Source organism: Agelaius phoeniceus, chromosome Z, assembly GCF_051311805.1.
Source record: "Agelaius phoeniceus isolate bAgePho1 chromosome Z, bAgePho1.hap1, whole genome shotgun sequence".
NCBI classification, from domain to species: domain Eukaryota; kingdom Metazoa; phylum Chordata; class Aves; order Passeriformes; family Icteridae; genus Agelaius; species Agelaius phoeniceus.
In genome coordinates, this window is record NC_135303.1 from 60,592,534 (window position 1) to 60,620,297 (window position 27,764).

Sequence of the window (27,764 nt, forward strand, 5' to 3'; positions counted from 1 at the left end):
ATCCAAAAGGGATCTTTTTGTATTTTCCACTGAAATAGCTCAATGGCAAAGCCTCCATTTTGAAGAACTGGCAGCTGGAATGTCCACAAGTAAAAATGTAGGGTACAGCATCTGATTATCCAGATGTAGTAGGAGAATAAATATTTTGCTTTTTAAAAGAATTTTTGTTTTGTCCTGCATTCTGCAATGATACTATGTACAAACTCCCATTGCAGTCCCAGTCTATCCCAGATGGGATATAATTACTCAATAAGAAAGCTAAGAGGTTTAGGAAGTTTGTAAATGATAGGAGTGAGAATAAGATTCGATTCATTGAAAAAAATTATTTCAAATAATTGTTTCTATTTAAAATTCACAATTCCTGTTAGCCTTCAGTTTGTGGGATTTTTTGTGTATTTTTCCTCTAATAGTGTAAGTAAAAAGGCATTTTCTTTTGTTAAAGATCTCTTAGAGGTTAGGACTCTAATTTTAAAACTGTAACATTTAACAGTTTTAATCTTCACTAGATCTTTCAGAAGTTCTTAGCATCAAGAGATCTTTGTTCCAATCTAACATCACTGCTGAAACCAAATCCAACTTTGATTCCAGTTTAGTTTGGATAGTCACTACAACTTATCTAGAAAAGTTTTAAAGTGGCCTCCTTTTTCTGTTTTTGGCTGAGACTGATCATCTAATTAAATTTTCTCAAAACCTTGACATCTAGCAGAAAAAACAGTAAAGACATCCTTGTTCTCCTTGATGTTATTATATGAATTCCTCTAATTCCTTTGACCAAATTTTTTGCCTTCTTTTTTAAAAAGGCAAATTAAAGAAGCCTTGACACCTTCATGACTCAACCATGTAATTGTGCTAAAAATTAGGGGGTTGCCATCAGTAATTTCTTTGTACCAGTTTTGTTTTAGGTAATAGATATATCAACTTTGAAGCTTTTAATGAACTTGGAGGAGTGTGACATGAATTCTCATACAAATATATTTTTTATGAAAAGTGAAAGTCTCATGCTTGTTGAAGAAATCCACAATTAGTTTCTTTCAGTCTGACTTTACATGAAGGGATACATGTCTGACAAAAGTCATCATCTGACTTTTCCATGAAGGGATACACACCTTTAGTAATGCAGGTTGCTGTCTCTAAAATAGCTGTATGGCTTATAAGAAATTCTAGAAACTCTGAGACAGGCTAATTTCTGGCCTTACTTGGGTCAACTACAGTCTGTAGCCAAGATCTTAGTTGCAGGAGAGTGAAGAGAAATATTGATTCTGCTTTTCTTCTATGGCAGCCTGGGGCTATATACTTAAAAGACAGAAATTAGTATTTCATTACAGCCAGTATGTACTATACTTAGTGAGAGTAAAATTAGCTGAGTTATTAGCTATCTTATTTAATAGAGTCATAGAATAGTTTGGTTGCAATGGATGTTTAAAGATCATCTAGTACAATCTCCCTGCAACGAGCAGGGATATGTTCAACCAGTCAGGTTGCTCAGAGCCTTGTACATCTTGACTTTGAATATATCCAGGCATGGGGAATTTACCTCATCTCTCTGAACAACCTGAGCCATTCTTTCAACATCCTCCATCTAAAAAATACCTTCCTTATATCTAGTGTGAATCTAGTTTCTTTCTACCACAGCAACTCCTACTAAAAAGTTTGTCCCAATTTTTTTTGCAGTTCCCCCTTGAAATGACAGGCTGCTCTATGGTCTTCTCAGAGCCTTTTCTTCTGTATGCTGAACAGCCCAAATGTTCTGTCTTCCTAGGAGTGGTTCTCCATCCCTCTAATCATCTTGGTGGCCCTTCTGTGGATTCTCTCTAACAGGTCCATGTCCTTCCTGTGCTGGGACCCCAGAGCTGGATGCAGGGTTCCAGGTGGGCTCTCAGCAGAGCAGAGCAGAGGGGCAGAATCCCCTCCTTCCCCTGCTGCCCACGCTGCTTTGGATGCAGCCCAGGACACGTTTGGTTCTCTGGGCTGTGCGTGCCCATGGCTGGGTCATGTCCAGCTTCTCATCCCCCAGCACCCCCAAGTCCTTCTTGGCAGGGCTGCTCTGTATCTGTTCATTCCCCAGCCTGTGCTGGAACCAGGGACTGCCCCAACCCAGGTGCAATGCCTTGCACTTGGTCTTGTTAAACCTTATGAAATTCCCATTCCCATTTGTCAAGGTCCCTCTGAAGGACATCCTCTCCTTCAGATGTGGCAACTGCATCACTTAGCTTGATGTTCCTCAAACTTTCTGATCTCCCCTGCCAATGTAGTTGATGAAGATATTAAATAAGACTGGTCTCAGAGGGACACCACTCATTGCCAGGTGACCCTCTGGATGCAGCCATCTAGTCAATTTCTTTCCACTTACACAGATACATTCTCTCTCCAATTCAGTGAGAGGGAGCATGAGGGGATCTTACAGAAGTCCAGGTAAGTGGCATCTGTAGCTCTTCCCTTGTCCACTGATGTAGTCACTCTATCGTAGAAGGTCACTAAGTTGGTCAGGCAGGATTTTTCTCTTGGTGAAGCCATACTTGGTGTCTTGAATTTGAAATCACAAATAACATAGCCCCATTAACCAACAATATTTTTCTGTTTGCTTTGATGTGGTGTGACACCCACAAACACATTAGAGAACAGTACGTAGTAAGACAAATGTTGCTGTAATCCTTCAGGAATGTCAGTCAGGATTACTAGGAACCTTCTGTTCTTTTCTGGTGTAAAAATATGCAGAAGGGAACAAATTAATTCAGTGACTGTAACTGTTGGGGATCAGCTGTTAAGCTGCATCTCTGCATCCTCTTTGTTTCATGTGACCAACAGGGATGCAGGTACTGGCTGCCATCCAGTCTATCTATTATGACCTCACCATGGGAACTGCATAGCACATTCACAAAAACAGAATTGTCAAATTTTAATTGTATTGGATTCGGGGATAATTTTTCAAGTACCCTTTTCAATTCCATTTCAAACAAGATTACTTCTAAAGCTGTGAAATTTTTCCAATTTAATTTTTTTTTCTAAAAAGTACTTCATTTTCTATTTACTCAAAGTTATATTAAACAGGGTATGTCTTGGTTAATGGGAGAACTCAAAAACAAAGAGCATATTTAGTCTAAATTTTACAGCAGAAGTACCATATATTGGAAGCAGACTGTGCAGAGGCAAATCTGTCATGCTGCCAAGCAGCACTGACCTAAGTAATCTTAAAACCCTCAAATATAATACATGTGAATACATGCAGCTGATGTTTTCTGGGTAGTGCATTGCAGTCAGTGGGCTGATGATTGTATAAAGAGTTCCACTCTGGGTATAGGACTATAAGCTTTGGAGAGCATGATCCTACCAGCAAGATTGGAGTTTTCCTGGAAATAATTTTGCAAACTGCAGGAATTATCCTGGTATAATCCTTGGTGTGTTGAATTGCTGAAGTTCCCAGAACATGATTATCATCAGCATCATTCACTGTCATGCATCACCTTGTTTCTCTTCTCTTTTGGTCTCTGTAAGGTCAGATTGACCCTTTTTTTCTTTACTGTTTGTCTTTTATCTCTCACTTCAGATGGGCAGTAAATAGATTTTAATGGGATTCCCAGTGTGTGAAATGTCCTGCCTTGCTTCCACTCCGTTTTTTCAGTTTTTTGTTTTGAGATTTAGAATTCACGGTTGTTGTTGGTTTCCTCTGAAATCTCTTCTGCTTCATCTGCAGAGTCAGAAGCCTCATGCTATTCTGTTAGTTCTGAAGTTTGTTGCTGTGGTGCAATGCTCTTCTCAACTTCATTCATGCAGTCCCTCTCTGCTAACATTTTGTTCTCCGTGTGCCTCCATTTGTTTTCTTTACTTTTACCCTCCTTTTGGCGGACTCTTTCTGGAATGTATGTTCCAGTCCTGTCCTCAATCTCCAGTGAATGCCTCAGGCCAGGTTCTAGCAAAGCAGACCCCAGACACATGAAGGCAAAGATCAGTGAGAATAAATACAAGCAAAGGTGCTGCCCGTAGATTCAGCAAATATTGAGCTCTAATTAAATAGGACAAGTAGTTCCAAATGCTGTATATAGGGGTGCCTATATTGAAGTTATTGAGAGCTCTTTCCAGGTAAGGACTAAAATTAGGATGGTAAGACAATAGCTTCTTATGTGTACTAGCAGCTGCAAAGATTTTGTTGCAAGACTAAGAAAAATTTAAAAAACAGTATATGCATTCTTTATTGCTGTAAAACAATATATTAAATTCTGTCTTTAAGTTACATTTTTCTTTGCTTTAAGAGGGACTTTGCCATAAGAGGGACTTAATGTCCTATTCTATTTGGCTTACTTATGGGCAAGTAAGACACTACATTTTATTAGCAAGAGTGTATGAATACTTGTAAGTTTCTTTATAATATGCCTATGAAAAATCATTACAACCCAATCATACTTACTAAAAAAACCCCAGTGATAATATCCTGTATATTTTAGTTACATGGCTTAAGGCATTCTCTGTCCCTGCAAATGATGTAAGATTTCTTTTTCTTTTAAATGTATCTCTCAAAGTGTCAGATTTTATATCATCACAGTATTTTACAGTTAAAAACTAATAACCATGTCTCTACTGAAATTCACCTTTGTGAAAAATTGTTGAAAAATCATCATGCATCATTGGAAAACAAAATAATTGGATATCACTTTTGCATTTAATTGCTTAAGGTGTTTCATAAATATGAAAGACAATATTTGCAAAGAAAAAAGCATCATCAAACTGTTAAGTATTCACTTTTTAATGGTTACATTCTGTCAAAGGTTAGATGCTCAGAAACGCAATTGCAAAACTTCGCATAAAAATGATGAGTGGTCATGCACAAATTCCTCAGCCTGACCATTAACAAATTCCTCCTTGAGACTAATTTTTCATTGTCCTATTTTGTAGGTTTATATTAATTATTGTGTTTATGCATACAATAACACGTATGCCAAATGTTAAGAAAAAAGCACTTCAAAAAATAGTGTAAAGCCACTGTAGTAAAAAGGTGATTTTATGCAAAATTTTATCACGCAGAAACAAACAGTAGTAGCCCTAAAGATCTGGAGACCTTTGCATTCCATTCTTTTTAATGCCCTGATAGAATCTGGTAATGCACTATTTTCAGACAGATTGAATGATTGAATGAATTTAGGCGTCATATCACCTGATGAGGCAAGTAACTATTTTTCTGATTTCAAAAGTGACAAGAGAGTGTTTAAATTAAGTAGCCCCTCTAAAGCCAGGCAATATCAGCACTGGTATCAAAACAGTGTTTGGGAGACTGCATTATGAACAGCTCCTAAAATTATGTGTTTTGAAACTTTTTTGTTTAATTTGGATACAGACGTTTTTGAATGTCTGACCCGGGGAATGATAAATGAGCTTAGTATGCAAAATTGCTGCTGTTTAGGTACTCTCAAGGTTTATTATCTTTTCCCAGATGTAAAGACACCAAATTGGCAAGAAACTTGAAAAGGCTAAGTTTTAGATTTCAGTGCTTCTCCTACATCTCACTTTAGCAAGTTTAACACTTTAGCTAAAGTCAATGACTTGTGAAATTCTGGAGGGGGAAAGCAGTGCCATTTCTGTAATCTGTGTTTCGTTGTCCTGGAAAATGTTTTGCATAATCACTGTTCCAGTTTATGAAGCACATGCAAAAACATGTACATTTCTTTAATGTCTGCTGGTTCCTTATCTCTGTGTCTTTTACTGTGATGTTATAGAGCTTGGATCATATGGAAACCTAAAATATTATGACACAATGACTGAAGAAGGTAAGAAATATTTTAGAATTGTTTGTATGAGCTTTTTTTGAAGCCCTCTGAGTGTCTTTTTTGTGTTTACATTTTTCTTTGTTTTTCTTGGTCCTATTTTCATTTTCTCCATTTTTGAATAACTCATTTTTGCATGTGTTTATTGGTGGCTCAGTCAGTTACAACTCTTTTTTCAAGTCTTTGTTTTCAACATTTCAGTTCTGCTATTTCAGGTAAGAAAATACAATGGGATACTTTTTGCAAAGAACATATGCAAAACCATACTTGCAGATTATATGGCACAGTATAACATAGATTGTAGGTGCTTATTTGATGCCGTGTTTTACAATGCATTCAAGAAGGGAAATTAATTTATAGATTTTTAAATCACTTGAACAATTGCTAAGTGACTTCAGTTTACTTTATTATTGAAAAGCAATGAATAACCTTTAAAAACTAGGCGTGTTTATTCCTGGAATATTAATTGTATGCTTGATTGCAATGCAAAAAAAATTGCAGTTTGAAATCCTCATTCTAGCAATTTAAGAAGGAAGTAATTAGGGCCTGAATCAGGGCTCAGTGAAATCTCAGGAAATTTTTCTGCTGATTCAAAAGCACTGCAGTTCTATCATACTAATTCAGGAAAGCAGTTAACTCCATACTAAATTTCCAACACATGCTTTTTGTCCTAGTGCAATTAGCATTTCTACAATTTGGAATTATCCCTGAACTGAGACCTGATTGTAGGATCAAGGCCTCTTGTCCATCATTCTGATTATAATTCCAGACAGATGTTTTCATTATGTTAAATTTAGAGATTAGCAGCATGTTTGGGGATGGGGAAAATCTTGAGGCCTGTAGAAAAGTTAGCCACCTATTCACACTTGTTTTTAATCTTGGGAATTTAGGACAAATAACAGTATTTGTATAATAACAGTATTAATTCTCTCTTTTTAAAAACACAGTTCCTTTCTAGTGTTGAGTAATCTTGAACATTTTAAGAGAATCTTCATTGCATGACTTACTCATGATCATTCCTCAGGGAGGATGGAAAGTGATAAGGCCTGTTTCCCTCTTTCTGCATTTGCTGTTGATACACAAATATAACCATCTGGTTCTGGGGCAGGCTGTGGGAGATGGTCCTGTGCACATTTGCACCAGGTGTTGGGAGATGCTGTTTTCATCTGTGTCAGGCCTGAGCTCATAGAATGGTCTTGCCTCGCTGCGCTCCATTGCCCAGATTAAGCATCTGGTTCACAGGGGTGGTACCAATATAAAAAAAGATTATGAAAGTAGATTTTAACAAGTGAACAGTAGTGTCTATGTTGCTTAAATACACCTCTCAAGAACCTGTAAGGAGCCATTAACCTGGGCCACTCCAATATGGCTACCAGAGATAAAGCTTTTGCAGTGTGTTTTACTTCAGTCTTCATTACAATCAAGATAAAAAGGTAATTTCTTATTGTAGCCTTAAATGTGAGTATGTTAAGGTTTTTATTTTTTATAGTGAAGTATCATATCTGTTATTTCAAAAGTAGCCTTCTGAGATTCATCAATATTCTATTGGCATCTAAATGTAGTTGTAGGGAAACACGTGTTGCAGTATAATACATACATAGATGTATATTATTCCTGTGCCTATGCAGAAGTAATGCTTTTAGTATTCAATGTCATCTCAGAATGCATTTCTCATGAATAAATATTTCAGAACCATAGTGTAGCCACAGGAAAAATCCAGTAGCAGAAATCAAAAGTAAGTTGTCTTTAGAAACACTAACATTGACAAGAGTCTATGATGCAATTTACCTTCTCAAATACAACCATCATAATTTTCACTTGTCTTTCACGAGGCAAGTAATGATTAGTATATCTCACAAGTTGTATTTTGATTGAAGTGTACTATATTTTCAGCTTTCTGTTTGGATTTTCTGAAGTTTAGTTGCTATCACTCTGCATCACACTTACTTGTGTTACCCATTTACTTCTTCTCTTCCTTTTTATGACTGAGGATTTTGTACCTTTTGCACAGCAGCTTAGTCACAGGAATACATAAATCCAGTTACAAATCCATTGATTTTTTTGTGACATCCTTATGTCCAGTCCTCAAGCCTGGAGTGGAGATACAGAATATTCTTTCAGTCTCCTGCAGTGAAAAAACTCAGGTGCATTTATTCTTCCTGCTGCATCAGAACAATCAGGGACAAGAATCAATGGTTAAGCTATAATACACAATCAGATTCATCCTAATGGCCAGAGAGCCATTGTGCTCCATATATTAGAAACTGATTTCTATTGTTTTGATCATTTCTCTTTGGTCTGAAAGTGACTTTAAATTAATTTTAGATTAATCAGGTCAAACTGAGAGAGTAAATGTGCCCCACAAGATGAGAAGAGACCCTCACTCTAATCTTGTGCTCCACCAATAGTCTACAACATGACAAAATTGCATGTGTTTTCATTTGATACTTCTGCTTTATCTTAAAGGAGAAAGCATGTAAGGTGGATTTCTGGATTTAGATTGGTAGTCACTCACTAATTATCTTCCACGGCACGTCATAAGCAGAATTAGTAAGTACAGTTCAGAGTGCTCAACAGCCACAGATTTGACATGTTCAGGCTCATGAAAGCTTGGCTACAGCTAGATGCAGTATGTTTCCTTTGATCACAGACTGAAAACAAGGCAAGTGGTAGAGTCCTGAATTTTTCAAATGAGTGAATTTCTGAAGAACTGTTTTCATGTCAAATCAGATATTTTTCTGACCCAGGGAACCTGTAGACTGCAATTTAGTTTGTAGATAAAGGATTGGCTTTTTAATATATCCTTTATCAGGAGGAGAATCTCTGCCAACTGATGCCAGCTGGAGTTACTCATGCAGATCAACGTATATCTACATTATACAATAATGATTTGTTTGTATCTATTCAAACAAAGACCAATGTAGTTTTAAGCTACCTTCTTTGATAATCATCTGGCCTTGATCACCTCTTCCTTTTACTTCATTCTTTGCAAACTAAAATAAGCTGCCAAATCTGTTGGAGTTTAGTGAACCTAGATCTGTCCTATTTTAGGTCCATGGAAGCATGCATTGTCATTCATCTAAACTCTCATTATGCCACCTGCTGTGAAAAGCTCTGTTACATAGTCAAACCATAGTACATAGGACTGTTCCAGAGGAAACACAGGCACCTACCTTCTAGAAACAAGAGTGACATAAGATGCTTGCTTTATTTAATGACCCCACCTAAAGATAAGAAAAAAGACACGAGGGAAGATCTGTGCCTAAGATTGACCTTTGTGGCTTTCTGAAAATTTGAATGACTTAGATACATCCTCAGCTGATCCTTTTTCTTGGTAGCTCTGTGCCTCCCCTTCAGTGAAAAAGTTTTGGTTTGGTTTAAAGGAGGAAAATGGTAGAGAAAGGGATGGAGGGTGGGAAGCAGGGAGGGTGCATTGCTCTGTGGTCTTTTCTATATTTCAGTACTGTCTTCATGCAGGCCAGTACTACTGCTTTTGTCAGTTTCATGTTTTTGATAGTTAATTCTCTTTTTTAATAATTTCCTTGCACTTTTGTTAACTACATTGAGTGAATCTTATCGAAGGTAATGGTGTAAAACAATGTAAACTGAATCATACATCTATTGAGAAATAAAAATAAAACAAAAGACATTTTCCATTGCATATGTTGATTTTAACTTTCATGACAGTGACTTACAACTGTGAAACAGTCTCCTGAATGAAATGGTGTAACTTAAAATCATTAAAAGTCAGTGTCAGAAATTCTTTCTAAAGATGCTGAGAGGTTTTTGTAAATGCGAAAAAAATGGATGTCACATTCAATTAAGCTAATCTAAACCAGTGTGAATCTCTGCGGAGACATTTTCTTTTCAGTTCAATAGTGGCCATGTTTCTCTGTTAAGAAAACCTACACAGTTTCACACAGTCTCAAATAAAATACTAGAATATCCTTAACCTCTAAAACTGGACCTTTAATTGAAAGGTCCTACACCATCTTGGAATAAGTGGGGACATGGATGGCTCCACAGATATTTTTCAGAAATGTGCTAGCTGCATCAATTTCATTGCTTGCACAAAATGCATTTCTATATATGTGGCATTACAAGCTGAATTCTCAAACATATAATGCTGAATTGGAATCTGAAAGCTAGCACAATCCTTTAGGGGACTGAAATTATATGAGGCACCTTTTAATATCTACTCATTCTTCTAGATAAGTAGTTTTAAATGCTGCCACTCTTTCAAAATAAGTTAGGAACCACCATGACTCAGCATTTTGGCCTAAAATATTTGAGGATGTGATTCATATTTTTTTCTGTTTTTTTCTCTTTTATGCTATCCCAAAAAATTCCTGTTCTTTCTCTCACTCTCTCTCTTTTTAACTCTTTGTTACTTCTTCCCATCTAACTAGAATCTCTGCCTCTTACCCTGTGCAATGAAATAATGAGATGCTTTGTTATTTATGATTGTGTTCTATGCTTGAATACTATTCTGCAGGCATTTAACTCTGGGTGCCAAAAAAGATAATATTTGCAAAACATTGTGAATTGCTAATTTTGATTTTTTTTTTTCTTTTTTCCTTTTTTTTTTCTTTTTCTTTTTTTTGGGGAGCATGATGTATTTGTGAAAAGGTGGGGACTGCAGAAAGGACAGTATGGCTCATTAAATATTTGTGGTATTTTTATTACTTTCCAAGTGGTTTGCTGTTGAGAAATTAGTTCCACTTCTCAGCAAATGATAGCTGCTAGTCACTGTGAATTGCTCATATGCTTCTCCATATGCAAAAGTGTGGGTACAGGGGTGTGAAGCTTCCATTTTAAGGAGGGAAGAGAGGATTTCTTTCCTGACTAATGATTTATCCTTGTATGCTTGGAATTTCTCCAAGTTTTTAGCTTGGCAAGAAGTGAGTGTTATCCAAATAACTGAATTAATTCATGATTTCTTACTTTTACTTTCCACTGTTAGTCTTTCATGTAACTCCATTGAAATATCTTCTGGTCTTAAGTCTGTGCTGGTTTTGCTGCAGGGACACCAAGAGTTTTCAATAGAATTTTTTGACTGGAGATGAAGAATTAAAAGAGCTACAGGCCCTGTATTGTAATAGCTTTTTTAATTAGGAAATGTGCTGTAAAATAGCCACCAGTTAAATGTCTAAAAATATTTTAAAATGCTTAAAGTGCAATAGCAATCAGGATAAATCAGTAAAGGCAGATACATCAACTTTCTACGCATCATAGGCTGTCGTAAGATGTCCAAAGAGTCCTTACATAGAAAGAGCTATGAAGGCAGAAAAAGGTTTCTTTTCACCTAATATTGACATCTTTGACATTACCTTGTTTTAGTGTATCATTTGGACACAGTGGTCAATAAAGAGTGACAAAACCTGGGACTTCTGCAGAGTGTGTTGCCCTAGGGAGTGTAGAGGTTGAGCTGCATGGTTAACTTCATGGGAGCCAAAAAAAGCCCCAACCTGGCAGGTTTAGAAGAAAAATTATCTCTAAGAATCTGATATGAAAATCATGTATTCTGGAGACTTCTTCTTCCCCTTCTGAATCTCAGAATATGCTGAGTTGGAAGGCACCCACAAGGATCATCAAGCCCAATTCCTGCCACAGGAAAGCCCCAAGAGTCACACCGTGTGCCTGAGAGCACTGTCCAAACACTTCTTGAGCTCTCTCAGGCTGGTGCTGGGACCACCTCCTTGGGAGCTGTTCCTGTGCCCAACCACCCTCAGGGTGAAGAACCTTTTTCTAACATCCAACATAAACCTCCCCTGACACAGCTTCAGGCCATTCCCTCAGGTGCTGTCTCTGTCACCACAGAGAAGAGCTCAGAGCCTGCCCCTCCTCTTCCCCTCACAAGGAAATTTTAACGGCAGTGAGGTCTCCCCTCAGTCTCCTGTTCTTCAGGCTGAGCAGACCAAGTGACCTCAGCTGCTCCTCATACAGCTTCCCCTCAAGGCCCTTCACCATCTTCGTAGTCCTCCTTTGGACACTTTCTAACAGTTTCATGTCTTTCTCATATCGTGACACTCCCATCCAGCCCCCAGCACTGGAGGTGAGGCTGTCCCAGCTCAGAGCAGAGCAGGACAATCCCCTCCCTTGCCCAGCTGTGATGCTGTGCCTGATGCCCCCCAGGACAGGGTTGGCCCTCCTGGCTGCCAGGGCACTGCTGACCATGTTCAACTTGCCAGGACCCCCAGGTCCCTTTCCATGGCACTGCTTACAGCACCTCATTCCCAGTCTGTCCATACATCCAGGGTTGTCCCATCCCAGATGCAGAGTCCAGCACTTTCTCTTGTTCAACTTCATATGGTTGGTGATTGCCCTGCTTTGTCAAGGTTTCTCTTCAGGGTCTCCCTGCCTTTTGAGGGAGTCAGCAGCTCCTCCCTTTTTGGGAACTTGCTGAGTATTCCTTCCAGTTCTACATCCAAGTCATTTTTGAAGATGTTGAAGAGCAGAGGGCCGAGCATGGGGCCCTGTGGAACCCCACTAGCGACAGGTCCCCAGTCTGATGTCACCCCACTCTCTGGAACCCTTTGTGCCTGACCCGTGGCCCAGTTGCTCACCCATCCCATGATGTGTTTATCCAGCTGTGGGCTGCACATTTTGTCCAGAAGGAACCTGTGAGAGACAGTATTTAAAAATTTACTGAAATCCAAAAAGATCACATAAATTAGTTGACGTTTATCAACAGGGTGTGTTACCTTATCATAAAAGGAAATCAGGTTAGATAAGCAGGACTTTCCTCTCATGAAGCCATGCTGGCTGTGATAAGTGATAGTGTTGTCTTTCAGGTGTTTTTCAGTAAATCCCAGAATAATCTTCTTCATAATTTTACCAAGCACTGAAGTGAGCAGAAGTCACAGACACATAAATAAGTCCAAAGTGACAAAACTGACCACACTCACTCTAATGCAATATATGTGTTAATATGAAATTTTGTTCTACAGTACTACTAAATGAGAACTGAAACAGTTTGTTTTTATTTATGATCTCTTGATTCATCTGTATTCATCATCTGCTTCAGCTGAAATCTTACACCAGCATATTTATAGATGAAACTGTACTATCTTCTTCCAAAGAAAAATCATAGCTTTTGGTTTCAATTTCTTGTTCTATTCATTGCCGAGTTCTCAAAAAAAATTACATTTTTATTTCTACAAAAAAAAGAAAGAAAGAAAAAATCCCCAACCCTGTAAATGGGAACATGAGATAATGTTTAATAGCATATTTGCTGTTTGAGGAGGAATTGAAACGGATTATCAGCAGTGATCTATGGAGACTAAGCTATGGAAAATAAACTTAGCATCTCAAAATGGCTGCATTGTAATAACGACAATGTTTTCTTTTAGGAAAGTTCAAGGAAAGGGCCTCAATTCTGCATAAGATTGCCAAAAAAAAGTGCCAGGTGGAAGACAGTGAAAGGCAGAATGGAGCGGCTAATCATGGTGAGTGCAGCACTGCAGATTTATCACTTGCCTGAGAGTCTCTTTCACTGTTTTATTTTGTTTGAAAATTTTTAATCATTACTTTCTCCTACATTACATGTGCTATTTTAGCAAAAATACTCTGATTCTCTGTACCAAAGAATATGAAATTTATGGATGGGACAGAAGTTAAATGCAAGAATAGAAAGCCAGTCAAGGCATATAGAAAGCCTTCCAGGCAGGTTGAAAAGAAAAAAGCAAAGCTGATTTTGGTTATGTGTTGAAGTGAAAGAGAGGCAAAATTTCCTTGCCATATATACAGAAAAATTTAATTAATTTATTGAAATGCTCTAGTAGAAGATGTGCTTTATATGGTCCCACCCTCATCACAAAAAGCATCACCTTCATATTTAAGATTTGATTTGTCTGTGTACTGCTTTCTGGGAGTCACTGAGGCCCATCTATGCAAATTGTGGAAAATTGACTTACTAGAGTTTGCCATTAAGGCAAGAACTTTTATTTTAGTTCCAAAGTTCCTATGCTAAAGGAAAATCTGTACCATGACCTGTTTTCTCTACTTTACCTCATCCTATTATCTGCATTAGAAAACCAGATACAAATGTGTCCAATAAAATCTGAATAATTTTATTACTTGACACATTTTCTGACCTTGTGTTATGTTTACATAGTATTTGCTTCCAAAATCAGGCAGTTGGTTGGGACGGTCTGTTAATAAACAAAAATGCTGAGTGTGGGGTTAAGAGACAACACACATATACTGAAATAATTACAGATAGTCTGGCACTCTGCTGTGGCTGTGATCTCAGATTTTTAATTTAGAAGAATCTCAGGATAGCAGTAATGTAACTAGACAGCTGTATTTACTTCTATGTACAAGAGCATGCCATAAGGCATGTTGAACTTGAGTAAGGCATTTCATATTGCTATTCCCCCTTACTTTGTATTGTCCAAGGGATTTTGGGCCATTGACACCTTTATGTACCACATACTTATAGAGGTAATTACCGCTTAGAGAATTCCAAGATAGTCAAAGTAAGAATAAATTTTAATAAATTTGGCATCATAAATCTAAGGCCTGACTTTATTCCTTTAATTCCTGTGCAAGTTTAGAACAAGGACTGCAGGATTCTGGTTTAAAGATCGTCCTCTATTATTAGATATTATTAGATATTATTACACCATATGTTTATTCTTTCCCACATTTTTGCAGGGAAGACAGCAGGATTACAGCTTTGAAGCTTTGACTTTGCCAATTGCAGGGGTTAGTGTGTTATAAAGCTTTCATTGCTGAATATATCCCCTCACCTATATTCAGGATGGTGCATTCTATAAAGTCAGGGGTGAATGCTCTATGTCACTTTCTACCTGAAGTATTAGGCTCAGTGCATTTAGCTTAAACAAAGAGCACTGAATATTGCAATGAACTTAGATATTTCTCAAAATGCTAGCTCATTGCTTATAAGATTTTTATTGAAAATGTGTACTAGGCAAATTCTTTTCTTTCTCTTTTAACACAGATGTTGACTCAACATTAGTATTTGATCATTTGCTCAGACTGAATATATGACAGCTATTTCAATAGTATATTTGTAATTTAATATTCTGATCTGTTGTTTTCCCTCTCTTATCTATGGATGGTGCCACAGAGAAAGGTGCAAAAGTGGAAGTTGCAGTAACACCACCAAGTGATTCAGGACCAGTGCAGAATGGAATCGCCCATAATGTTGAAGAGGTTAATGACTTTTTTATTCTTCTTTTTATTCTTGTGTTAGCAAATATATTGCATGTTTGATTGTGCTTTTCACTGAAAGCAAACATCTTAATAGAAAGAAGCTGACAGTATGAAGTGACTACATAATATTTAGTTTTCATTTACAGCTGAACCCAGTTTGCCATATGTAAAAGATCTTGCCTTCTGTCCCTGCCCTTTAGTGTAAGGTAAGGTAGGAGTCTGGAATCTATTCTTTTGGGAAATGCATTTTTACTTTACAGATAAGATGTTTGAAGCCATAAATATAGCTAATAGAAATTGCTTGTCACATGGCACAAAACCTGTTCTCTTAGAGAGAACCTGTCATGATGTGCATCATGAAATAGTCAAAATTTATTATGAAAGATGACCTGTACACAAACTTCTGCATCCGGCCTTCTGTTATCTTGCTTCATAAGGTTTTTGTCCCACTGAGTATGTTCAGTGGAAACAATGAAGAAAAAGCAATCTTAAGCAATCATGTATCACAGCAATGTCCACATGCTTTTAATTTACATTGTAATAAAACATTTCCTAGGCTTCAGAAATTTGCAAGGTCAAAGAGCTTTATCATTTGAGATAATGTTTTCAGTCTCAATCCACTGCAGGGGAAGAAGGGAAAATTATTGCAAGAGTACATTACTCAGCAATGTGCAATTCCTTTCATCTCCCTTTAGACAGTTTAAATTTGCAGTTATGCAGGCTTTGGAACTTTTATGTTAATTTCAGCAAGTATTAGGACATCCTGAACAATGATTCTTCTGTATTAGATGTGGGATACATTATTTATCCTTATCCAAATGGCACAATAGAGCAAAGCAGGGCAGTTTGTTCCTCCTCTGGTGGAGGAATGAGTCTGCAGATTTAGCTTCATCAATCTGAATGAAAGTATTTCAGGTATCTGCTGTCAAAATAAAAATTAGCAGTCTACTAACAGCATTTTGAGATGGTCCATGCTGGATTCCTCCCCAGTGGCCTTTCCAATTTTGTCCTCTTTCAGTGTTAACCTGGCAGCTTTCTTAGGCTGCTTGAGTATTGCTGAAACATATTTTGTAATTTAAAAGTACATACTGGAATTTTTGAGAAGTTGTAATACAAATAGTCTACTCATCCATGGAACAAGTAAATAGGCTTCCATAATACTTAGGACCTTACTTCCTTGTCAGGGTCTCTGCCAAGTCTGTAGTATACCAGAGGCTCCCCTCAATGTATTTCCTGGCTTTTTGTATATGGCTTCCTTAAACATCTTTCCAAACTCTAGCATCATTTTGGAGCTAACAATGGGTGGTTCAGTTTCCTTCTTCTCTGTGTATTGACTTAACGGACACTAATAAGATTACTCTCAATTTATAGAAGACAAAGTTTGCAGGCAACAACTCATAGCATTTCTGTAACCATTTCCATTGATGAATATAACAATTTGAAGAAGGTAACTTGGTCATTGCCCTCCTAGGCCTTCTTTTTAGCTTTTCAAAACTTTACCTACAAATGGTCTTGAATTTTGATCTTTTTGTAACCAAGTGTTCCCCATTGTATATTGATACCATTTGCTTCTGTTTCTAAGTAGAATTCAATCAAGCAGCTTGAAATTTAGATTATTTTTCCTCACTCTAATGCAAAAGGGATTGCTGTAGTGCCAGAATATGGAAAGACAGTATAAAATTACTTGTCTCTGGTTTTCCACTTGTGTAGTCTAAGGATAAGGTTTTGTGATCCATAAGTGCTGCTTACAAAAATCCCTCCAAAAAAATGTTAGTGCCTCCATGTTGTGGTAATGATAATTTAGAACTGAGAAAACTAGAGACAACTGGCACTCTGGACTGTCAGTCTGGACTGACAAAGCTTCAAGTATGCCTTTGGGGGGAAAAAATGCTGTCCTGAAAACCGCAGGATGAGAAATGGCTCTAGACACATGGCAGGTCAATGTGAAGTTTGTTTGCCATGATGGTACAGAAGACCTGCATAAGCATCTTGTTCTTTCTCCTCCATTGTCAAGTTCCACTATGGTCTTCATGCTTTCCCATCTTGCAAAACAAGCATATTTCTGGGTTTTTTCTTACTTTTTACTGATGCAGATTATAGTGTCTGGGTCTAAATCCCTGAAAACAAGCATTTTAGAATATCAATCTCTATATTGGAGCTAGAATTGTCTGAAAATAAGTACATTAAATATTCTATGTTCCTCTAGTAAAAACAGAATATTGTTCTTTCTCCTCCATTGTCAAGTTCCACTATGGTCTTCATGCTTTCCCATCTTGCAAAACAAGCATATTTCTGGGTTTTTTCTTACTTTTTACTGATGCAGATTATAGTGTCTGGGTCTAAATCCCTGAAAACAAGCATTTTAGAATATCAATCTCTATATTGGAGCTAGAATTGTCTGAAAATAAGTACATTAAATATTCTATGTTCCTCTAGTAAAAACAGAATATGCACATAAGTCCATTTTACTTATAAATTCCCTATTATTTTAAAATTACAAAGTTGAGGAAAAGACCCTTGTGAAAAGATGGTCCAGGCTAAGACTGCAAGCAAAGGAGAAACAAATAGCTTTCATATTGTATTTTGATTTTTATATACTTGAAAAATATTTTTTTTTTTAAGGATAATACTCCCAATTGCCATTATGTAGTTTCCTGGTTTCTTTAAGGGCTTTTAAGGAACCTCTTTATATTTTTTCCCAAATTCTTTGTCTTTTCTCCTTTTCTTCTTTTTCAAAAAGAAGGAAAGGCTTACACAGAGCTGAAACACCACAAAAGACAGATGCTAGGACACTGTCAAGTTAATGACTTCTGCAAGGTGTCATAACTAGGTAGATTTCACCTAGTTTATTTGGGAGTTTGTTTTGTTTTGGTTTAATGTCTTCATTTCTCTCTTCCAAATTCAACTGTCTTGCTTTTCCCTTTCCCTTTTTCCTAGACTTTAACTCTCATTTTTCTTACTCCACTGTGCTCCACGGAAATTCAGCTGTTCTCTTTCTAGCCCAAGCCCTTGAGCAACAAGAAAAACTCTCTCCTAATGCAGAAATTCAAAAAAGGTGTCCAGAAAATGTACCCAGCAACATTTCTGCCAGATAGTGAGAGTCTTATCGCCCCACTTTACTTTAAGTAGCAGCTGATATCCTACTCTTTGATAAAACTGGGATCATCAACTAAGAAGGACAGACGGCTACAGTCTCCTTCCTATTTCTTAGCCAGCACAGGAGGGAACAATACCTCCTCCCACCATACCATCTGTAAGACATTACTGCTTTATTTGAAGTCAGAAATTGCCTTCCTTTCTGCTGGATATTGCATCTTCCTTGGGGATTTTGTTCTACTTACAGCATTCTTTCTCTTAACCTTTAGCAGGTTGCCACAGAGGAGAAGACTCTGTTATATAATACCACTTGATAGAGTGGTACCAAACATGCACAAGAAAATGAAGGAAGACTGAAAGGACACTTACTAGCTCATTAAATGTTTTATAAAGCGCCCTTCAAAATGTGATCCTTCTGAGAAGTCCAGTTCCACCCCCTGCCACCTTCTTAACTAGCATTTGGTAGCTGTTTTAACCTGTGGCTTACCTAAAAATAGTTTCCAATCTGAAGATAACACCTTTTCCTGCCGCCCCCACACACACGCACACATGCACGAACATACACACACACACACGCACACATGCGCACCGCTTTTCCTGTTTCCGTGGAAACCCCACTGGAAAGTATTTACATGCCAACCATGACTGAGATAACTTTTCCATGGAAATATAAGGCAATTTTTATGTCATAGGAGAGTGGTGCAAAGGCTTCATTGCTTGCACTGGATTTAATCCACTTACCTGAGCAACAGTCTGGCAAAGCATGTTTTGCCTTCCTAACTGAAGAGCAGCAGCACCATTTCGGGACAGAGCATTGACTGGGACATATCTCCCCTGCCCTGGAGCACTCATTCCATTCACAGCAAGTTAGTTTGGTGACAATGTGAGGAGCATTGCATTCTCTGTCTCAGGGTATTAATCTGAGTTATGTTAAACATTACTATTTCATAGAGAGATAGCATAAGCGAAGATTAGTGCAGCCTTTGTCGCAAGGCTGTGATATATTCCAGCATCCCTGGTAGTTGTTTGATTCATCATAAAAAGGTTATTTTCCAAAGCCCAAATATTTCTTCAGTTGCCACACTTGGCCTAAAGGAAATGTCTCCATCTTGTTTGCTCATTGCAACTTAAAGAGAAGGTGCTGCTATCAAAAGGAGTTGATCTTTATTTTCACAATGTACTCAGTTGCCTACTCCACATTTTTTGCTTCTGTATGACCCATTTGACTTACTTGAAAATTAAGTAGAAGTATCTCCATGATATCATAGCTGTTATTTCTCCAGGTGAGCTCACTGGTTTGTGTGTTACATTCTGAGAATTTCTTCTCAAATTCCCCTAAGAGTGCTGGCAATAACATAGCATAAAAACAAGCATATCAGTTTGGAACCTGTAATTTTACTTATTTCTTCAAGTGCCCAAGAGAACATAAGCAGCAAGAGGAGAATCTGAACCAAACACCTACCTGACCTTACTCCTTCCTGTAGGGTCCACTCTAAAGGTAGCTCTTTTCAGTAATGGTACAGCAAGGATTAGCACAAATTAGCTGTCCTAAGAAGAGTATACACATATACAGAATGCATTCTGAAAGCTAATGGATTTAATATTATTGCCTGGTTGAATTTTACTCAAGAATTTGTGAGGAAAGATGTTGTTTTCTTAGTCACCCCAGAAATTGCCTACTCTTCTACTAACTTACTATCTCACCTTCTTCCCCTTTTTTTTTTTAATTACTTGTAGGAGAAGAAAAATGAGTGATGTGGCTTACAGACAAGAAGCAGAAGGCAGAGACTTGAGGCTGTTCATAGAGTATTGCCTACACTCTCTGCCTTTCTAGTGAAATAGATTAATGTGAGATGTGCCCTTCCAAAGAAAAAAATAAACCGCAATTTTGAAAATCACTATATACCTCTCAGATAGAGAACATTTGAGATGACAGTCACATCTATTTTTCTTGACTTACTCATTGTGAAAAGTTGGGTTCTACAGAGCTCATTTCCAAAAAAAACCTCACAAACAAGCAAAAAAACAAACAAAAAATCCACCCCAAAACAAAAGAAGACCTGAGCAGTCCTTTGCAGCAAAGAAAGAAATTGCCTCTTTATAAGTGGTACAATGTCCATACTATAGCATAAGCAAATGGAACTGTGTATAATTCCTGTCTTGAGTTTCCTTTCTTCTGGAGACCTCATGCTAATTCTATATTGATTAATTGTATTAGCATTCAGAATGCACAAGAAATGTACAAGCATGTGAATTTATAGCTTAGCTCTTCATTTTAGGTGGACTAAGATTAATCCTCAGAATATGGTATTTATAGTTCATATGTTACAGCTGTTATACCATAGGAGTAGTTGGTGAAGAGTGGCAGATTCAGTATTTCTGGTAAGTTTGAGGTGGTTCTTTGTACTTGTTTTCCATTTCCTCCTAATGTGTGGAAAAAAAGTGTAAAATTCTGTTTCATGTTGTTTTTCCTAATGTAATATGACTGTAAGCCTCTATGGAGACAGTGATTTTGGGGTGCTTGCTAGAAGGAGTGACTACCTTGTGACTTTGGCAGATAGAGCTTGCTATAAGCTGTTGTTTATAAACAAAATAATTGTGGATGAAATGTCACTGTCTGTTTGTATTGTTTATGTAATGTGAACACACCATCATTTCCTCTGTTTGGAAAAATTTTACTGGGAAAATTGGATAGGTTTAGATCAGATACTAAGAAGAAATTGTTCATCTGAGGGTGGTGAGGTACTGGAAAAGGTTGCCCAGAGATGTTGTGAATGTTCCAGTTGGAGCTGTGGAAGCGTTCAAGGCCAGCCTGGGGCTTTGAACAATCTGGTCTAGTGGAAGAGGTCTCTGTCCATGGCAGGGAGGTTGGAACAAGGTGATCTGTAAGGTCCCTTCTAACCCACACCAACCCATGTTTCTAAAAGAGTCCTGAGCAAACCAGTAAGTGCTTTCTTCCCTGGGATTACAGGTAAGTATTTGATAGATGCTCTTGCATAAAGAACTGTGAAATATGGAACATCCATAGATTTTGTACCCTTTTAATTGTTTTTAATGATTTAAATAAAAGAAGAGCTGAAGTAGCAAGAATAGAGTTTTGAAGGTATGTAGATTGGTTTAAAAGAGTATTTTTTACAGGTATATGAAAGAAAACACCAAGCAGAATAGCACTTCTAATCTGATTTCTTAAGATGCAAAGAGCACATTTTCATAATAGAGGATTTATTTCCTTATTGTCATTAATAATAATAATAACAATAATAAAATATATGCCAGGGTACCACAATTATCCCATCTAGGCATTAGTATACGTTTGATATTCAGCACTGCAGATGTCTCTATAACAAAAAGACAGTCTCAAACATCTGCAAGAAGAAAAGAGGATCCTATGCATAAAGAGTAAAAAGAATTATGACAGAATTAGTAAGGATTTCATAGAAACATAATAAAAACTATTATATGTGAAGATCAAATGCATCTATGCCTAAATCTTTAAAGACTAGTTAAGAGATGAGGGGTACAAGTATGTCATTCTGTATTCTTCCAGTCACAGGATATGATACTAGAAGAAACAGGAAGACTCAGAAGGTAAATAATTTGCTCCAAGAATGGTATCACCAGCAGAATTTTAGGGGGTTTTATCATGGCTTGGCTTAAACAAGCCTGGGCCTGCTGATCACAGACTGGGCACACCTGTCTCAAAGGGGCAAAGGGTTAGCAGGGCTTACTGAAAGAGCCTTAAACTAGATTTGAAAGAAGAAAGGAATGAAACCAGGCATGTTAGAGATAAGCCTAAGAGTGGCACATCAATGTTTGAGGAGCAGCGTGCTATTGCAGTCCTTCGGTCTGCTCCGTTGTGTGCTGAGTATACCAAAGTACATTTGAAATGTCCCTGTCCTAATTCACATTGCACCTTCACCATCTCAGTGGAGGTGGCAGGTCAAGATCCATATACAGCTGCAAAGACCTAATCATCATCAATCCATTAGAAACAACAAGCACCTGAGAACAGTCACATAGTAATTAAGGCTTCTTCCCACCCAATATATGACAGGACTGATAGCCCACCTGAAGTGCATCTATGCCAATGTATGCAGCATGCACAACAAACAGGAGGGCCTGGAAGCCATTGAGCAGATGGAAAGCTATCACGTAATTGTAGTAACATAAACATGGTGGGATTACTTACACAACTGGAGTGATGCAATAGGTGGCCATAAACTCTTCAGAAGGGATAGGCAAAGAAGAAGAGGTGGTGTGGTAGCCCTGTGTGTTACAGAGTATTTGACTTTCTAGAGCTTGATGATGGTGATAAAAGGGTTGAGTATGTAGAGGTAAGACTAACAAAATCAATATCCTGGTGGGAGTCCAGTACAGACCGTCTAACCAGTTCAAAGAGAAAGACAAAAATATACTAAAAGCAGTGGAGGAAATCTTACAATTGCTGGACCTTTTTCTTCTGGGACACTTCAGCATACCAGGTACCTGCTGGAAATATAACATAGCAGAAAGGGGACAGCCCAGGAGGTTTCTGAGCTGTGTGAAACATGCCTTGGTACTTCTCTCACAGTGGGTGAGCCAGGGAAGGTGCCCAGCTGGACCTGCTGCTTGTGAACAGAGGATTAGAGGGAGCTGTGGTGGCCAGAGGCCATCTTGGGCACAGAGACCGCAAAAGGAGAGCTTCTTTTTATAACCAGAGCTGTAAGGAAGGGGTCAGCAGAACTGCCAGAATTGCCTGGGACTTCCAGGGGGCAGACTTTGGCCTGTTTACAGGACTGGCTGATAGTGTTCCTTGGGATGTGGTCCCAAGGGGACAAGGGAGTGCAGGAAGGCTGAACACTGTTTGAGAAAACAATCTTAAAGGTGCAGGAGCAGGCTGTCCTTAGGTGCTGAAAGAGGAGCTGTCTGGAAGAAGACTGGACTGGCTGAACACAGTTCAGGCTGAACTCAGGAAAAAAATGGAGAGTTTATGACCTTTGGAAGAAGGCATAGGCAGCTGAGGAGGACTACAAGGATATTGTGAGGTAATGCAGGGAGAAAATTAGATGGGCCAAAGCCCATCTAGAACTTAATTTGGCTTCTGCAGTTAAAGACAATGAAAGGTGTTTCTAGAAATAAAAGGTGTTCTAGAAAGACATGAGCAGCAGAAGGAGGGTTTCTTGGATACAATAGCAAACATTGCAACAAGGAATAAGAGGAAGGCTGAGATACAGAATGCCTTTTTTTGCCTTATTCTTTAACAGCAAGATTGGCTGTCATCAGGGTCAATCAGACCCCTGGGCTGGAAGACAAGGATGGGGAGCAGAATGAAGCCCCCATAATCAAAGGGGAAATGGCCACATTTAACACACATGAATCTCTGAATCTTGAGTGGATGGGATCCACTCAAGAGTACTCAGAGTTCTGATGGAAGTGCTCACAAGCCACTTGGCATCATTACCAGCAGTCCTGGCTAACTAGGGAGGTCCCAGTTGACTGGAGTTGGCAAATGTAATGCCCAGCTACAGGAAGGGTTGGGAAGGAGGATCTGGAGAACTGTAGGCCTGTCAGTGTGACCTCGGTGCCAGGGATGGTCATGAAGCAGATCACCCTGAGTGCCATCACACAGCACATGCAGGACATCAAGGGGGTCGTGCCCTGCCAGCCTGGGTTTGTCAGACGCAAATCCTGCTTGACCAACCTGATCTCCTTCTATGACAAATTGACTCATGTAGTAAATGTGGGAAAGGCTATGGATGTTGTCTACTTGGAGCTTAGTAAAGCATTTGACACCATTGCCCACATCATTCCTCTGGAGATACTGGCTTTCCATGGTGTGGAGGAGTGGACTGGGTGTGGATGCCAGGGCTCAAAGAGTGGTGGTGAATGGAGCTTAATCCAGCTATCAGTCACTGGTGGTGTTCTCTGTACTGGGGCCAGTCTTGCCTAATGTCTTTACTGATAATTTGGAGGAGGGGATCAAGTACACCCTGTCACTTTGCAGATGATGCAATTTGGGTGGGAGTGTTGATTTTCTGGGAGGTAGGAAGGCTCTTCAGAGGGGTTGGACAGGCTGGATCCATGGGCTGATGCCAGTGGTATGAGGTTCAGTAAGGCCAGATGCTGTGGCTTGCCTTTGGGTAAGAACAACCCTATGCAACAATGCTACAGGCTGGGGAATGAAAAACTTCATGGTGGGAAAGAAGGAGTCATTTAGTCTAGATCTTCAGAGGTCCCTTCCAACCCTGATATTCTATGATGCTGTGATTCTGTGCTGGCCTACAGCAACTAATCACGAGCCAGCTGTGCCCAAGAGGTCCAGTGGCATCCTGGCTCGTATTAGCAATAGTGTGGCCAGCAGGGCCAGGGCAGTGATTTTCCTGCTGTACAGATAAGGCCACATCTCAAATCCTGTGTTCACTTTTGCGCCCCTCACTACAAGAAAGACATTGAATTGCTGTAGTGTGTCCAAGGAGGACAATGGAGCTGGTCATGGGTCTGGAGCACAAGTCCTGTGGGAAGCAGCTGAGGAAGGTGGGTCTTTCAGCCTGGAGAAAATGAAGCTCAGTGGAGCCCTTATCACTCTCTACATTGCCTGAAAGGAGGGCGTAGCTAGGTAGGGGTCAACCTCTTATCCCAAGCACCAAGCGACAGCACAAGAGGAAGTGGCCTCAGGATGTGTCAGAGAAAGATCAGAGAAAACAATTGCTTCATGGAAAGGGTTGTCAAGCATTGGATCGATTATCAAGCATAAAAGTGGTTGTGTCACCATTCATGGAAGTATTTAGAATATGTGTAGGTAGGGTGGCTAGGGACATGATTTCGTGATGGAGCTGGCAGTGTTCTGTTCATGGCTGGACTTTATGATCTAAAATGTCTTTCCCAGCCTAAATATTGCTATGATTCTATGAATTGGTGGAAGATGAAAAATATGCCATATTCTAATGCTTAGTCTCTGAATGCCCATATCTGTAAGATACTGGTGTAAATTGGCTTTTGTTCTGACCTAATGCCGCAGTTTCTTTCTAATGGATTATTGCCAGAGTTAATCAGGTGATAATCCATTAGAAAGAAACTAGAAAGAAAATCATATCAGGTGATGCAGCTTTCCCATATGTCCAGCCCAGTATCATTGAAGTTAATTAGCTACTGAGTCATAGCAGGGAGTGAGTTTTGGAGTGGAGATGGGTAGGTAGTAGCACTTTGGCTACCCTAAAAAAATTGAGATCTTTGCACAGTGGTGGCAGGTGTGCCATAAAGTGAGCAGAATATCCTTCACTTCTGTTAGAGCATGTAGAGGTCAAGGCAGATACCAGAAGGTATCTAAAATGTATGTTTAGGCAATTGAATTCCTCAGTATATATCATGTTATAATTGCGTTTTCTTCTCAGCATTGCAGAATATAATCCTACTGAACATTCCAAGTACAGAGTTTTCATTGTACAGACTGAAATAAAACTATATTTTCAGGATTAGTTTCTACAGACTGTGATAGTGCATATTCAGTATGTATGTGGCTGGAGACAGAGACAGTGCATGCAGTCTCTGCCATAAATCTGTGCTGAGTAATTTTCTGTCACTGCTGCTTAGTCCACAGCATGATGCTCGCATTTGTGTGGTTTGCCGAAATGATTTCCCATTCTTTTCTTCAACATCAGTGGAAAATTTAGTATTGCTTTGAAATTCATGGAAGCTAGATCTACAAATACTTTGAAGTTCATTAATTCCACTGGTTTCTGTAAGGTCAGTGTTGAAAATCAGATGCCAAATCCATTTTACAAAATCGGAAAAGAATATCCATTCTGCAACATTGTAATGTATCCTGGAGTTAAATAGCAAGAAAGCGTTTTGCCTGCACTGTGAGCTTGTATTTGGCATTAGATTTTGGGGATAGTTGTCTTGGGGAAAGGGATGATGGAGGACAACTGGAAGGGGAAAAATCTTGAACAGATAGATCAAGGTTTCTCAGGAGACATCTGGCAATGCCCAAAAGCAATTCTTTATGGCTCTTTGCTATAGCCACTCACACTGCCTCTGTGCTCATGCACACCCAGAGATGTTTGACACAGGCGTGAGAATAGAACAAGGCCCAGTGTTGAGCCATATGTGTGTACTGTTCTGTATTGCATGAACGACAGTGTAGGCATTGCTGTCTAGATATTTTTAAGACTTATGTGCAAACTCAGACTAATATAAAGTTTTGTTGTGATTAAATATAACTGCTAATCATGGCTAGTCTCTAAAGATGGCAATTCAGGAAGTACTTTGCCACTCAGTGCTGTTTATGCAGCAGTCACTTAGAAAGCTTTATTCCAGCTGAGTTGGCTGATTGAATTACACAGAGGCCATTCAGAAAGAGTTACCTAGGCAACCCTTCAATTGGTCCTTTTGTGCTCAAATTTTATATCAGTCATCATGATTCAAAGCTGAGCCTGTGTCTCAGGTTGATTTTCGCACCCCAAATGCATCAACCTGAATGGAAAGTGAATGGATTTGGGTTTAGGAAGTAGCCTCACAAACATCTCCTCCAGCACAGCTCCTCTGAAGTCAGGCTTCAGTAGATTTCCAGCAATGAAGCATAGTATGTCCATTTCAGTGAGGAGCTGAAAGCTAAAGGCAAAAGCTAGCCTCTTAAGAAGTTCAGGAGTCTCTGAAGTACTGTGTTGAGTGCTACAAATTGTGGTCATACATTTTTAAAATGTTTTTAATGATTATAGCCATTATGACCTGTGTACTTTACTGTTGTCATACAAGCGGGCAACTTGGGAGTTTCACAAAGTATAGGGCTTAGCAAAATATTGTCCTCTGTTAACATTAACACGCAACTCAAAAGTAGCTGCAACTCATTAGTGTGTCAAGAGGTAAATAGGAGTTTGCTTCCAGTCCATTAATGTCAGGTGAAAAAGCCCAAGCTAAGAGCTTCATAGTGAAAAAGCCCAAGCTAAGAGCTGAGCTTGCTTCTGTAAGTACTGATCAGTTCAGGTAGTTCAAGAATTTGGAAGTTAACAATAGTGGAATAATCAAGATCAGTTCTTCAAAACTGGCAGTAAGTAGAATGTTATTAACAATATCAACATATGGTGACATTTCATCAATAACTCTTTTGCTTAGAAAAGAACAACTGGTGTTAAAATTTAAATGATTGCTTTATATTGCATTGTCATAAGGTTTATGTAAGCAATCTTAATACAGGGCAATAACTGAAAAGAAACTGATTATAAATCTATGGGGGGAATAACATGCATATTGTGGACATATCTCTATTATTATCTTTTTTCAAAAATAAAACCCAAGAACATTACCTGAAGAAGTCATCATATATCACTCATGTTGTCAAACAATTATCACTGGGTGCTCTTTTTCAGACTTTTTTAGCTTTCATTGAGCTCCGTAGAAATCTTTCCAAGGTTTAACAGCATTTGCATTATACGCATCTGTGTAAAAGTACTATTCAGGCTGTTTTTTCAGTTGCCTAATTCTGCAATTTATGTGCAGTTCTGGAGACATCACCTACCTATGTTAACAATTTAAAAGTTATTTTAATACCTGCGTGCAAAAGGCTGAGTCATGCCCACTATACTTGCTCCATTTTGTTAGCAGAAGCAGTCTAAGGAAAGAGAAATGTGTGGAAGCCAAATGTTTGCTGTCATAGGAGAGGGTTCCTATACACCTACTCTATAACAGGGATGACAGGTGGGCAGCTAACACATAAATGGAAACTAGGGACCAGTGTGAAAATCAGTGACACAAATTGGA

The 27,764-nt window shown here is 38.6% G+C and overlaps 1 protein-coding gene across 5 annotated transcripts in view; it reads left to right on the top strand.

Moving 5' to 3' along the window:
- SLC24A2 (solute carrier family 24 member 2) overlaps positions 1-27,764 on the top strand; it is a 113,806-nt gene that overhangs the window by 68,340 nt on the left and 17,702 nt on the right. For 4 of the 5 annotated variants that reach the window (XM_077171085.1, XM_077171086.1, XM_054652318.2 and 1 more), the window contains exons 5-7: positions 5,706-5,756; positions 13,106-13,201; positions 14,848-14,933. In XM_077171085.1, the coding sequence (XP_077027200.1) occupies positions 5,706-5,756; positions 13,106-13,201; positions 14,848-14,933 (233 nt within the window). The remainder of the gene's footprint in view (positions 1-5,705; positions 5,757-13,105; positions 13,202-14,847; positions 14,934-27,764) is intronic. The other variant, XM_054652319.2, reaches the window with a different exon arrangement.